This window comes from Aphanomyces invadans (genome assembly GCF_000520115.1).
Source record: "Aphanomyces invadans strain NJM9701 unplaced genomic scaffold supercont1.21, whole genome shotgun sequence".
Taxonomy (NCBI): Eukaryota; Oomycota; class Saprolegniomycetes; order Saprolegniales; family Verrucalvaceae; genus Aphanomyces; species Aphanomyces invadans.
Genome location: NW_008580166.1, coordinates 772703 through 785808, shown reverse-complemented (window position 1 = coordinate 785808; position 13106 = coordinate 772703). Strand labels below are relative to the sequence as shown.

The window sequence follows — 13106 nt, the reverse complement described above, 5'->3', positions numbered from 1 at the left end:
AGCCTACCGTTTCCCACACCTATCCAGTGCTCATCTCGAATAGATCACGTGTGCAGTGGAGAAAACGAAAGTAGAGATAGAGAGGCGTACGGTGGAATCGCCACGAATTCACACAGATCCCGAAGCGGATGGAACGCACGTGGCATCTTCAGGACCAAGCACACTCCCAGTTGCACGCTGCTGCAGTCGGTCGATAGAAATCCAGTTAAGATGTCGTTCGGGACGCTGCCATGAATCATGGTGCGTTCCAACGCAGTGGTGACCGCAAACACTGCAAGGCCAATGCCAACGATTCTGCCAACGACCCACCACATCGACAATCTCGTCGTCGAGCTCAACGTAGGTTCGATCCATGTTGAGGTGACAGCAGTTGCTGAAGACTTGCATGGGGACAGTGTATTCAATCCCATGCCACGAGATGCAAATGCAGCGTGGACGAGTTTGGCCACTGCAAGCCGTAAGCGGACTCGCTAGCCCAGCGACAACGCACAACACGGACACAAAACCCAGGGAGGCACAACTCAAAGTTGCGGTCAAGGCTGTGGGTACCAGCGGGTGCATAAACCGAAGCGCACGGTGGGTGCCCGGCAGACCAAGAGGAAACGCAATGAGTGGAGGAACGCACATAGGACACAGCGGGGAAATGGAATGAACGGCTGCGTGAGATCGACCCCCACGAGCACATTCAAGAGTATGGAACCAAAGCAGGAGAGGGCCAAACTTGGACCAGGGTGAACACGCGGGGACTGATGCCCTCGTACGAGTACACTTTGGCGACGCCTGCAACGAGACATAGCGTGGCAATCATGGCTTCATGACCCGAAAGTCTTTGTCTTCGTGGCGCCATCTCCGCAGTCGTGATCCCCGTCCATCGCCGTCCGTTCGACTCGCCGTGAGAGCGCAATACAACAATCCGGATAAAAAAATTATCCGGTGGAAACCAATAAATTCGGTCACTGCATCATGATGCTGCGGCGTTGGCGGCAACATGCTCAACGCCATGCAAATTTGCGGCGTGCGGGAGCAAGCACCGCATCATTCGCAGACAGATCCACACCTGCTCCATACCCATGCCATGAATCCTCTCGTGCCAAGAACAATTTCGTGTCGTTGCAGGATCTCCTAGCGAGCAACCCCCAACGCAACTACGAGCTTGCGTTCAACTGGGAGCGTGCGTTGCAGTGGTGGCCACAAGCTGCGTGGAAGGATGCGTTGCGACTGTCGTCCAAGTCGGAACATGCTCGCTTGGCGGCACTGCTGCAGCAAAGCGGGCCATCGAACCACTACTACCTCCTCCGGAGACACCCTGAACTTGCCGTCGACGTGCTCAAGCTCGTCGTGAACTCAACCGACGCGTTTGCGTACGTAAATCCGCTTCATCGTGACATGGACATCATCAAGGTAGCTGATCTGCATGCCGCCTTTGACAATTGGCCTGTGTGTCATGGATTGTCCAGGTACTTCGTCAAATGGCCCTCGCCATCGGCGACGATAACATGCTGCATGCCGCCAAGACCGTGATCCACCAGCGATGCCTCTCGAAGGAGTCTGCGCGGTGCACGCCGTGTCTGTATCGCAGCTTGTGCGCAGCGACAGATACCACGAGTGCCCCACAGCTACGGGAAATCCTCCGCCACCTCATTCATCACCGCCTTGTCCCCGAGGTATTCCGTCAATTCGATGGGGCCATCGTTCGGCATCCCCCTCTCTTTCTTTGCCGTCATGCATTGCTTTAGATATTGACCTTGCTGGAGTTTGCCACGGAACAGCGCATTCCGATCGATGTGTGGCGCCGCATCTTCAACATGTTTATCCACGCTTCGTTCGAGGCACCCGAGGCGCCAACCGAAATAACGAGTGGCGACGAAGGCGATGCTGGCGTTCGTTTCCGCGTTGTTCAAGACGTTGCTCTGCAATTCATGGCCCATGTCGAAGCTAGACCGATCCGCATCTCGGAGGGGATTGCGGCGTCGGTTATCCGCGCCGCAGTGCATCACGGCGAAGCCGACACTGCACTCACATGTACTTTTATTCCCACTGGACCTCTGTCGTAGAATTCATGTCGGAGTCTAGGCTACGACTGGTTTCGCCAGCGCCAAGTCCCCCTGTGCAACATCGCCGTCGGCCACCTCATGCAACTGCTGCGGCCCGGCCAGCACCACGCCAGCATGCAGCGGTTCCAGCAAATTTATGACGAGACCGTCGCGGCGCGAGGCGTGTCTTCCCTGGTACGCGTTTGGCTGAAATGTGTGGTGGTGGTCGACTGGAGATGAAAGACGACGGATGGGTGGAATAGCTCACACGTGTTGTGTTTAGAGTGCCGAATGCCTGGCGATGACAATCAATGCCGCCGCGCACGATATCCGTTTCCTTCGCCGCGTCGTTGGCGACCTCGTGGCTCCCGACGCTGGAAAGTGCCACCTCGACGTTGGCATGTGCAATGTCGCTCTAAAAGGGCTTGTCAACGGCCCCGACTGCGAACCAAATCAAGGTTTGTGCAGCATGCTCTTGCGGGTCTAAATTCGACGCGAGTAGATTTCCCGTTGGCGCAAGCGCTGGGACACCTCATGCACCGCAGTGGCATCGTCGCCAACCGAGGCAGCTTAGTCGCGCTGCTGCGCGCGAGCGACGACAAGTTGGCCGTGCTCCAAGTCAACAACGCCGCCGAGGCCATTGCTCGGACCGTGCCGCGAAAACACAAGCACGTCAACGTTGAAGTCGACACTCTCTCGTATGCAGCGCACGTCGCCATCGTGGATTTGATCAAGAGCGGCGACGTGCGCACTGCAAGCGACGTCAGGGATGCAGTGCTCGCCTCTTCTTCTGGCCCCGCCGCGTTTTCACCCGCCTTGGTACGATCTCAACGTGCGTGCACTGAAGTGATTTACCTGTTTTTGCAGTGGCAGACCATGGTGCTGAGCTTGATGCATCACAAAGGTAGCTTTGACTTTGCCATCGATTGGATGCGAGTCGCGGAAGCCCATGTCCAGTCAACGCACGTGCCTCTCTTCGCCGACTATGTCTTCTCGACGTGGTTCACCTTGGCGATGAAACATCGCAAGCTAGTCGCCAACACGGACGACGCTCCATTTGTGCTCGCCCAGTGGCGGCGCCAACTCCCGACCTCGATCAGACAAGACGATGTCAAGCGCTTCGACTTGGCTATTACGACCTGCTGCCATGCCAACGATATCGCGACTGCGACAGATCTGTGGCATGATATGGTACGGACTGTTCAAGTAGCTCTTCTACTCGCTCGATGTGGTGGTTGGGCTATCTAACTCGCGCGATTATCCCTTGCAGGTGGCGGCGTTTGGCGCGCCGTCGGCAAATGCTGCCTCGGCCATGCTCCAAGCCATGGACCGCTTGAACAAAGACTTTGAACCGTTCTTTTACTCGGAACTGTACTCGGGTGAAGTCAACTCGCGGCACATGCCGCCCATGTCGGTGCTGCAGGCGGCCTTGTTCGCAGCGAGCCACCGAAAGAAGCACAAGATGGTGCGGGATGTTATCGACTTGCTCATGAAGATTCCGCCGTCCCAGTGGAACGCCGCCGTGTATCGAAATGCACTGTATTGTTGCGCTGAGAGCTCCGTGGGCGAGCTGGTCGAAATCGGGCTAGAGCTAATCGAGTGGTTTATAACGGAACGGTTGGCCGCATCCCGTGCCACGCCTTTCGCCTCGTCGCTCATCAACACCCGTAGACTGCCGTTTGACCCGGACGAGTACAGCCTCTTCGACTCGCTGCGCATTGCCAAGCAGTCGCCACCAGACGACCAGTATGCCATCTTGCATGCGTATTCAGAGTACGTCGGACTAGCGCGTGGCATCAAATTGAACCGCCGATGTCCCAGACGCAACCGATGGCCGAATTTGATGGCGTACACGATGATGATGGAAGCGCATTTGCAAGCGAAAGCGCCGTCGTCGTACGGCAACATGGTAGTCGACATGATGGCTGCGCAGCAGATCCCGATGGATCTCAAGTTTGCCACCGTGTACGCCTTGCTCCTGCTCCAAAACCACAACCACGTCAAGCTTCTCGACCTCATTCGCACCATGGTGCACGACGCCAACGTCCCGCCCGACGAGTACTTTTTCCATGCCCTCCTGACGACCGTCGCAGACCAGTCAGACATCGACGGATGCTTCGAGTTGGTGGCATCCATCACATCCATCGGGCATTTCGAAGGTACGACCCCGTCCTTATCGACAACCCACGATGCGCTACCACCAACATGACGCTTTCCATGTAGCTCTGTACATGGCGCTCATTCACGTCGGGCTGGCCAAAGGTACGTCTGCGTCGGCCATGGTAGTGGCATGCCGAAGCGATGCTGACCAACGTGTGTGCAGGTGTCCTCGAACGTGTGTGCAACGTCGTCGTGCAAATGGAGTGCGAGGGGTTTGCCATTTCGTCGACCGCGCTGGTCAAGGTCATCGACGCTGTGCGTTCGAATCGCGAGATGGAAAAGGTGGTGTCGATCGTGGCGCAGTTGGTGGGCGGAGGTACGCGAGAAATTGTGTCGTCGGCCTTGATCTGTGTAAACCTTGGCGGCGCAGGGCCACGAACTATTCCATTCGATGCGACGGTGTTTGCCGCATTGTGGACCCAACTCGCGCGGTTTCAATGCGCCAACAAGGTCTCGTTGAAGTATTTACACCAGCACGCCGCCGCCCACGGCTTTGATCGCCCTGTGGCGTTGCCGTAACGAGCCCCATCTTGTTCAGGGTCCACTTCGCCCCGACCGCCGCTCCATCGAGTGCCCGTCCGCGCATTCGAAGCAGCACCGAATGCCCATGTAACTTAATCCTCCACTCGTTCTCGACGCATCCCCGCCTACTCTCGTCGACATCATGTCAAACGGATGTCTGTGTCGACATTGTCCGGTGAAAATGTCCTGGCCAGCACGGATCGCTTGACGACACACAGAAAGGTTCTTGCCACCATTTCTCATGCACATTCCCCGCGGCGAATTCACGTGGTGGCCGTGGCATCGAATCCCCCCGTTCTCCCCGCAACCTCCTTGACGCTGACGTTGCTCCCGGCGCGACGAAATCGCAACAAGTGGAGGCTGGGCCGTGGCGTCGGATGTGCCCGTATCCACGTGGTCAGGATGTCGACCTTCCACAACAAGTCGAATGGTGCGGTCCCCAAGGCGAGGTTTGCGTGGCGGCGCACGAGATCGGACGTTGAGCCACTTCTGCTTGCTCCCGACGTGAATCGTGGATGTCTGTGTGCGCATGCATGTTCATGGTGCGCGCCAGACTGGACATGTTGAACGGAGTCTATCGTTGTGAGAACTTCTGGGGGGAATGTTGCGCAGTGTCGACAACAAATGCCCAACTCGACGTTCCAGAGTCAGTTTGTGCCCGAGCGATTGGGATCGTGTAGGTCCCGACCATCCGTCATCTTTCACCGTGGGGTCCGCAGTCGATGACGACAGAGTACCCGTTTCCCGAGTGTGGTGCACGCACCAACGTTGACTCGTTGATCGAGGAGGCCCCATGGAATAGGACAGGTAGCTGCACAAACTAGCCCTCCCGTTTCCGATTGCTGGGGCACGGGTGTCATGTTGGGCAAGTAGTAGCACAGGAAGAGTGTGTGGACGTGTGTCGTGCGACAACTCGGACGGGCAGCCCTTGACTTCAGTAGCAACTGCTGCTGCCACAGGCGCTACGATGTCCTCTTGATAGGTCCCCCAAACTGGCAAATCAAGACCAGTGGATCCGCAGCCCTCCTCGGGGTGCGAAGGGGAGTACACTTGCGTAGTGGACGTGATCGCCCATTGTGGTATCGTCCCATGCCATCACTTCCAACCGTTCCTGGTAGATGGAATCCTTCCGTTTGTCGCATCACACGAAACAGAGTGTACGCACGCCAAGGTCTTTCCCAGCCCCCGTCGCGCAAGACGTGGGCTTGCCCCCAAGTCAAGACAAGAGCAATTGCGTGGGATGGGGGGAGAGGCAGTAGTGTGATGACGAGGGCAAACCTCCAGCGGCAAAATGTAGAATGCACGCATGACTCGGTTTAGAGTCGGGGTACAGCTCCAAGGGTAGTGCGGTTTGTCGCACGGACGCGAGTTTGGTCCCACCCACGGATGCATATAGAGAGCGGGGGAGACGATGGCCGAATCCTTCCGTCGTATGGCCTCGAGCCCTCGTCGCACTCGGAGGGTCGACTTGGGCTGCACCTCGAGCCCCGCCCCCATTTCAACCCCCCTCGACGTCCACACCGAGCCGAGACGTGCATCATCCTGCGGCAACCTGAACGGTGCAAAGTCGCGTGATGAGCCGAAAGAGCGTCGTACAACGTCAGTGAATGAGTTGGACGATTCGTAGCATTCGGTTTCGGCGCTCTAGTCACGCCTCTTCTTGATTCGGGCAATCGCCAACATGCAGGCCGCCACAGGACCGCCGGTCGCCGCGTATCCGTTCCCTGTGTGGTGTACGCTGTATGGGATTTTGATCGTCCTCGGCTTTTTCGCGTCGCTCTTTGCGATGCACACCATGCACAAGCATGCAAAGCTCGTGTCGTCCTGTGTGTGTTCGTCGATGCTGTGCTTCTTTGTGTGGAAAACGTTCTTCTCGATTTGCCGCGCGGTCACGGTGGGGGCGATCTTGACCGAATTCCGCCACAATACGTCGACGTGGTTCATGCTGGACGAAGATCATGATATTGGGGGCCTGCGGTTCGTTGGCAAAGGGGACAGCTCGATCAGCGAGCCGCCGTTGTACATTCGGATCAGTTTGTTTGGCGGCGACATCGCTCTGTTGTCGGGGGCGTACTGGATGCTGGTCCTCGTCATCGAGATGCTTCGGCTTGTGGTACGACGCCGTGGTTTGCGCCGTCGAGTTCATATCTCTGCCGCCCCTAGAAAACGACCGTCGACCGAGGAGCTGTCCGCGAAAAGCGCATTACGCGATTCTACATCCTTTTCAACTTGCTTGGGGTGCTTGCGTACGCAACAGTACGTGCGCCGTCAGCCATCCATTGTCACCCCCCGCTGTACAGGCTACGACGGCAGTGTCGCTAACCACCGACCGCTCGTTCTACTCGTCGCGGTTCTATTCGTTTTCCGTGGCTTCATGCGTGGCGCAATCGGTGGTCATCGTCGTCGTCACGTTGGGGTAGATGCTACTGACAAGTATGGAGACGACCTTGACGCCGTCGGCTTGTAGGGTATTGTACTTGAACTGCACAGGACACAAGCTCGAAAGCGTCGAGTGCCGCATTGTTCAAAAGCCCTTGTACACGCGGCTCAAGCTCATCTTGTGCGTGGTCCGATGCTGCCAAGAAGCGACTGACTGTCGTGGCTAGATGGATCTTTGACGTGACGGGTATTCCGTTCGTGGCGGTCGGGTGGGCGTTGGCGGTCAAGCCCATGTCCCCGCAGGAAAGCCTCGATTCGATTCCCAACTGGATTCTCTTTACAAGCAACACGCTCTTCTTCATGTCCCCCATGGCGCTTGCGTTTGCCTTGATCGCAAACCAGCGATGCATGCTATCGTGGTGCATGGTGCCGGACGACGTGATCCAGCAAATTCAGGCGAACGAACCCCCCAAGGACTTTCCCGTGTTTGTCAACACGGATATCGAGGCGTCGAGTGCCCTGTGGGGGGCCCTCGGTCCCGTCATGCACGCCGCGCAGGACCTCCATGACACCCTCCTGCGCACGCTCTTGGTGTCGCACCGCGGCTACGAGATCGCGACGGCCGGCGACTCGTTCCAACTGGCGTTCCACAATATCGCCGACGCCGTCGCGTACTGCCTCGACGTCCAGCTGCAGCTCCTCGTGCAGCCGTGGCCGCAGGCGTTTGTCGATTGCCACATACCTGGGAGCGCCACGATCACGACGCATCAGTTTCGCCTCCTCCGACAAAAGAATCTGTTTCATGGCGTGCGAGTGCGCATGGGAGTCCATGCGTCGAATCCAGCCGAGGGCAACCTTGTCAACCGAGTGCACCCGGTCACCGGTCGAACAACATACGTCGGGTTGTCCGAGTTGATTGGACGGGAAGTGAGCGACATCGGGTGCGGCGGCCAGATCATCGTGACGGCGCCGATTGTGCGGTGGGTGCGAGCGAACCAGAAAAACGGGACGCCGTGGGCCACGGCCCATCCCTTGGAGCTGCGTGAATTGGGTACGATCGAGAGACGTCGTCGTGCGATGTACAAGGAACAAGGATTTGAACGTAGGTGTCCACCGCATCGAAGACTTGGATATTGTCGTCGGCATTGCGCAAGTGGTGCCGTTGGAATTGGTCGATCGGTTCAACATATTTCCACCCCTCGGAATCGTCGAGGGTCGTCGGGCGCGGGTCCCCGCGACCAACTACTCACTGTTGATTTCGCCCCAAAGGCAGAGCCAAGCGGTGGATGTGGATTCTGTGCCCGACCAACGGGGTTGACAGATTCCCCGCAACCGCGGACCCTCTCCGGTAAACTGACGTAAATACTAGAACGAATCGACGACATCACGACGGCACACTCGTGCGGACCTGCCGCCTTGGCAACACTTGTCGGATTGCGTTTCAACGGGCGCGTTCGACGTTGCTGAGTTTGCACGGATGCGGCGGTATCTTCCTCGTACACCACAGGCAAAACCAAATAACATCCGTGCACCAAACTCGCGACGTCGTCAAAGCAGTGACGTGTCAAAGCTGTTGCTCTGTCCAAAGTGAGATGCGAGGGACAAAACGAAGCCACTTTGTCGTAGCTGATGCGTCGCAAAGGTGACTGCAGTGGTCGAAGTGGCCTGCACAGCCCTCGACACCTGCGGCTCGGACGGCGTAGCCTTGTTACCTTGATTCGAGTCCCGCCAAACACCCCTCGACATACATATTTCCAAAGACAACTTGTGTGCTGGTACATAGTGCCAACGCATGGCTCGTTGCGATTCACGGAGTTTTCAATTTTGGTGTGCATGGAAGATCAAGAAAATACCGAAGGCGAATACTTTGGTCTCACATGCGTATGGAGTAATACCGCCATGACAGAACGTCCCGCAGCGCCAAGGGATGGCACTCCGTGTCGATTATGCGCCGCACTAGTTGTCCCAACGAAGAAGGACCCAATTCCATCCCTTGATTGCGCACGGCAGAAGACAACGCTGCCGTCAGGAAAGCGTGTCGAACTCGCTCACGAGAAAATTCCTCCAATCAACATTCATTTTGAGACTATTCCACCAATCAAAACACTTGATCCAATCTGCAGCCAATCGTGTCGTTTGTAGAAGTCGTTTCAGCCAATCACAGCACCTCCCTCGTCCCGCGCAGTGCGTCGACGTTCTCACTTTCAAACGCCCCATCGAATAAGTATGTCGGGACGTGGCAAAGGCGGCAAGGGCCTCGGCAAGGGCGGAGCCAAGCGCCATCGCAAGGTCCTCCGCGACAACATTCAGGGTATCACTAAACCTGCTATCCGCCGACTGGCTCGTCGTGGTGGTGTCAAGCGTATCTCTGGCTTGATCTACGAAGAAACCCGCGGTGTCCTCAAGGTGTTTTTGGAAAACGTCATTCGCGACTCGGTCACGTACACAGAACATGCTCGACGTAAAACAGTCACAGCCATGGATGTCGTGTACGCGTTGAAGCGCCAAGGCCGCACACTGTATGGGTTCGGTGGTTAAGCATGCCGTTGGCGCGACCACGCTGCACGTAGCCACGACTGTATCATACATAATACGACCATTCTATGCTGGACCCGGTTAATCAACATACTTTCGCTGTACTCTCAACACGGACGATCTGGATCGTGTGTACGATTTTGCATCAGTGGTGTGTTTTCGTCCAGGATCCTGTCGACCGTTGGCCGGTGCATGAGATATCTCCACTTGCTCCAAATGCGCGAGTGCCAAATCATGAACCCCACGAACGCGACCATTGTGATGCTGATGGAAGTGATGTGGTAGTGGTTGTACTGGACCCACGCGACAATTGCGAGTTCCACCAGGAAGAGCGTCACACCTGGGAGAGCATGACCGCACGGCATTCGCGGGATGATCGAGTCCTACCTGCTCGGAAGAGATCATACGCCAACTGCCAGTCGACCTCACACTTTGCCAGCCACCATCGATTGAACGGATGCGAGTTGTCGATGTGTGCATCTTCGAGCTGTTTGACGTCCGTCTCCAATTCGTGTGCGCAATACCGTGTCACGGCCAACATGAGGAACGTGCACGCCAGCAAAGAGAGCACCATGCAGCAGATCTGCATGAGTTCTATGAGGGATGGCCTGTGACAGCATGAGGGTGGACGTACCGTCAAGGCAGATGCAACGCCGTACACCCAAAGCAACGTGAGGTCGATGTCTCTCGGCAAGTTGATGTTGATGATTGATACGAGTGCAAATCCACTCAACTCGGCCGATATCTCCGAGATCGCCGACAAGTGCTCGTTGCGCGTTTCTGCCTGTCGTTGCTCGTTGGCAATTTTTTTCTACGTTGGTCCCGTCGTGAGATCTCGTCAGGATGCTGGAGCGACGCTTTGTACATGAACGCGCTCAGTTCGAATGTCTTGCAAGCGCCACTCCAGTTCTCGCTGGAGGTCGTCGATGCGCCACTGCCTCTCTTGTCGGCGGTGGGCCAAGTCTTCCTTTCGCCACATCGCTTCATTTGCTTTATCGTAGTTGTTGATCAAGCTGTCGACGACTAATCCCGTCAAGAGCGTCGCCATGGCACGTCCGAAATGGATCGAAAATTCGCTCTTGTCATGGTGTTACCATAATAATAATTCAAACAAATTCAATTTTGACTTCAAATTTGGATAAAATATATTGACTCTTTAAACAGTCGTCACAGACTTGGACCAAGGTAGTAAACGCACTTGCCATACACAGTGGCCTCAACTCTGTCGAGTCTTTGCCATATATACCCGAATCAAGCCAAACAACGGAGTGAAGATCACCATTGATCATACATCCTGCATCTGCCGCCACCTGTGCGATCGATGCCGCGAGCCGAATGGTGCCCTTAATTTTGCTAGAAACGGTTCTCAGTTCATTTATTATTGAAATATACTCTGTTTTGTTATTCTATCTGAATATTAACAAGATATCGTTATGATCAATTAATGCGTTTGGGTTGGAAAGAATTTTTAATGTTAACATTAAGTTGTTATATACTTACATCGGGAATGGGAGTACCAGTACATGAATTGTTTTCTAAATAGAGGATTTTGAGTTATATTCGCCTATATATTGTAAATAATTCATGTAAATAGAGGATTTACATTTGTGTGACCGTGTCCGATGCATATCGGATTATCCGGAGATTTGAAAGATTTCGACAGTACAATACAAAATCAATAGGATGCCGACAGTCCAAGTGTCCTCGGCCGACGGCATCGCGCCAGGACCTGCATCCGTCAACACAAATGCGATCAAAGTTCGTCTCTACAAGGAGTTGAGCAAGGATGGCATGGGGTCAAGGTGGACGACGTACTGGATCGCTTTGCAGAAATACGTACAGTCGGAGATGCCGCACGCCTTGCTCCACACCATTCTGCACACGCTTTTGGACCCACCACTTCGTAAGATGAAGTCCCCCTGGACTTGCTATTATTAACATGTGTATGTAGTCGAATTACACAATGAGCTCATCTTGGGAATCCTCCACAACGCACAAGTGCCGCACAGCACGCCGCCGCATTCGCCGACGTTGCACGCACCACCCACGATTGATGTAGCGCACGTCCCATCCCCCGAGCCGAATCGACTCCACAAGAAGCGCCCTCTTACCGACGAAGAAGGTAGTATTCACGATCTTTATATGTATGTTGACCAAATTTCTCGAACAGCCGTCCATACTCTCCTCCAGTTAACTACATCGGATGATGTTCGTGCTGACGATGTCGATGATGCCGCTGCTTTTTTGAAGTCGTTCTCGAAACCTCAGTGTACTAGCAAACGGGCTAAGCCGTCCCCCACGGGATCCTACATATCTACCATACCTCGCATTCGACGTAGGACCTCCATTTCCTACTCGTTTCATCTCACATCATGCTGCTCGCAGCAAAGCCCGACCCAAGCACGTGGCCTGGTTGCCCGTCTGAGCTCCATCACACTCTTTACCCCAGCCGTACGAGGTATACGCTGCTGTCCCGTCAAATACGCATGGACAGCCGATTGGCACACCAAGAATGGGAAGTCCACCCGAACATCATCACGAAAACTTCTGCGCGAGGTAGCAAGACCTTTCCATGAAATCCGTCGGTGGTTCTTACATGTTTTGTAGGTCATGGACTCGCTGCGGAAAAGTTGCCACCATGGCCATGGGGTCAGCAGGCGGTTCAAGCCTGCAATGGAACCACATTTGAGCCAACAAGCCCGTAGCCACGTGTGCCACAGGACTACTTCATTCATACGTGCTTGATTTGTTGATGAGTTGTCGTCCATGACTCAGTAGTCGAACGAGTCGACATGACCACGTCGGCCGTTGCACGTTCCGTCGACGATATTAAAGTCATGATGGTTTGGAACTACAGCACAAACTACTGTAAACTCTCTAATTGTAGACCCTCTCTCCAATAAACGAATCCCTCTATACAACTACCCCTGTAAATCAATACATTTAATATAATATAACCTAACAAGTATATAATATATATCACAGTCAAAGCGAAACATTGATCTTAATCTTGGTCGATCATGACAAGATCATCAAACTCATCAAGCAATTCGTCGATGTCTGGCTCTTTGGACTCTTCTGCATCATCCGATATAAGTCCTTCGAGTTCAAGGCGGAAATTCCCTCCCATCGTCGGGTGTTTAGAGAGGAGCAGCTCGTCATTTGTAGCAAGGAAACACTTCACAAAACTCTTCATGACAATGTCACTTGAAATCGCCTTCCATGAGTGAATCAGCCACTTTGCAACAACATCATTTGATGGTGGTCTTGGCCGCCCACCTCTTGTGTAGTCAAAATCACCACGCGATATCCACTCGTCAATATTTTCGGCCATTTTGTCTTTCAATGGCTTAAACCTGCTGACGTCAGTCGGTTGCGAATACGCCGTAGTGCCGCCAGGTATGACTGCATACAAAAATCCCTTTCGCTGAAGAAACGCCTTCACTTCTTTGCTCACATGAGATCTTGCAGCATCAA

General features: G+C 54.7%; 4 protein-coding genes across 4 annotated transcripts; 3 read left to right on the top strand and 1 right to left on the bottom strand.

Annotated features, from left to right (window-relative positions):
• The first annotated feature begins 946 nt into the window (after nt 1-946).
• H310_09490 (hypothetical protein) lies at nt 947-4833 on the top strand. Its single transcript, XM_008875581.1, has 13 exons — nt 947-1401; nt 1458-1664; nt 1737-2022; nt 2074-2228; nt 2317-2491; nt 2536-2852; nt 2901-3224; nt 3304-3650; nt 3705-3806; nt 3855-4192; nt 4257-4295; nt 4357-4509; nt 4564-4833. Exons 1-13 carry the CDS (start codon nt 964-966, stop codon nt 4710-4712), a joined length of 3030 nt encoding a protein of 1009 aa, XP_008873803.1. The 5' UTR covers nt 947-963; the 3' UTR covers nt 4713-4833.
• Nucleotides 4834-6396: 1563 nt separating this feature from the next.
• On the top strand, nt 6397-8412 carry H310_09489 (hypothetical protein; the record flags this gene model as incomplete). Its single annotated transcript, XM_008875580.1, has 6 exons — nt 6397-6828; nt 6879-6971; nt 7016-7131; nt 7183-7275; nt 7322-8145; nt 8201-8412. 6 exons carry the CDS (start codon nt 6397-6399, stop codon nt 8410-8412), a joined length of 1770 nt encoding a protein of 589 aa, XP_008873802.1.
• Nucleotides 8413-9304: 892 nt separating this feature from the next.
• H310_09488 (histone H4) lies at nt 9305-9740 on the top strand. The gene has a single exon (XM_008875579.1). The coding sequence runs from the start codon at nt 9321-9323 to the stop codon at nt 9630-9632; it is 312 nt and encodes a 103-aa protein (XP_008873801.1). The 5' UTR covers nt 9305-9320; the 3' UTR covers nt 9633-9740.
• H310_09487 (hypothetical protein) lies at nt 9308-10700 on the bottom strand. The gene is made up of 4 exons (XM_008875578.1): nt 10495-10700; nt 10264-10440; nt 10017-10212; nt 9308-9969 (listed from the first exon to the last, which is right to left on the bottom strand). The coding sequence occupies exons 1-4, from the start codon at nt 10675-10677 to the stop codon at nt 9737-9739; spliced, it is 789 nt and encodes a 262-aa protein (XP_008873800.1). The 5' UTR covers nt 10678-10700; the 3' UTR covers nt 9308-9736.
• Between the last annotated feature and the right edge of the window lie 2406 nt (nt 10701-13106).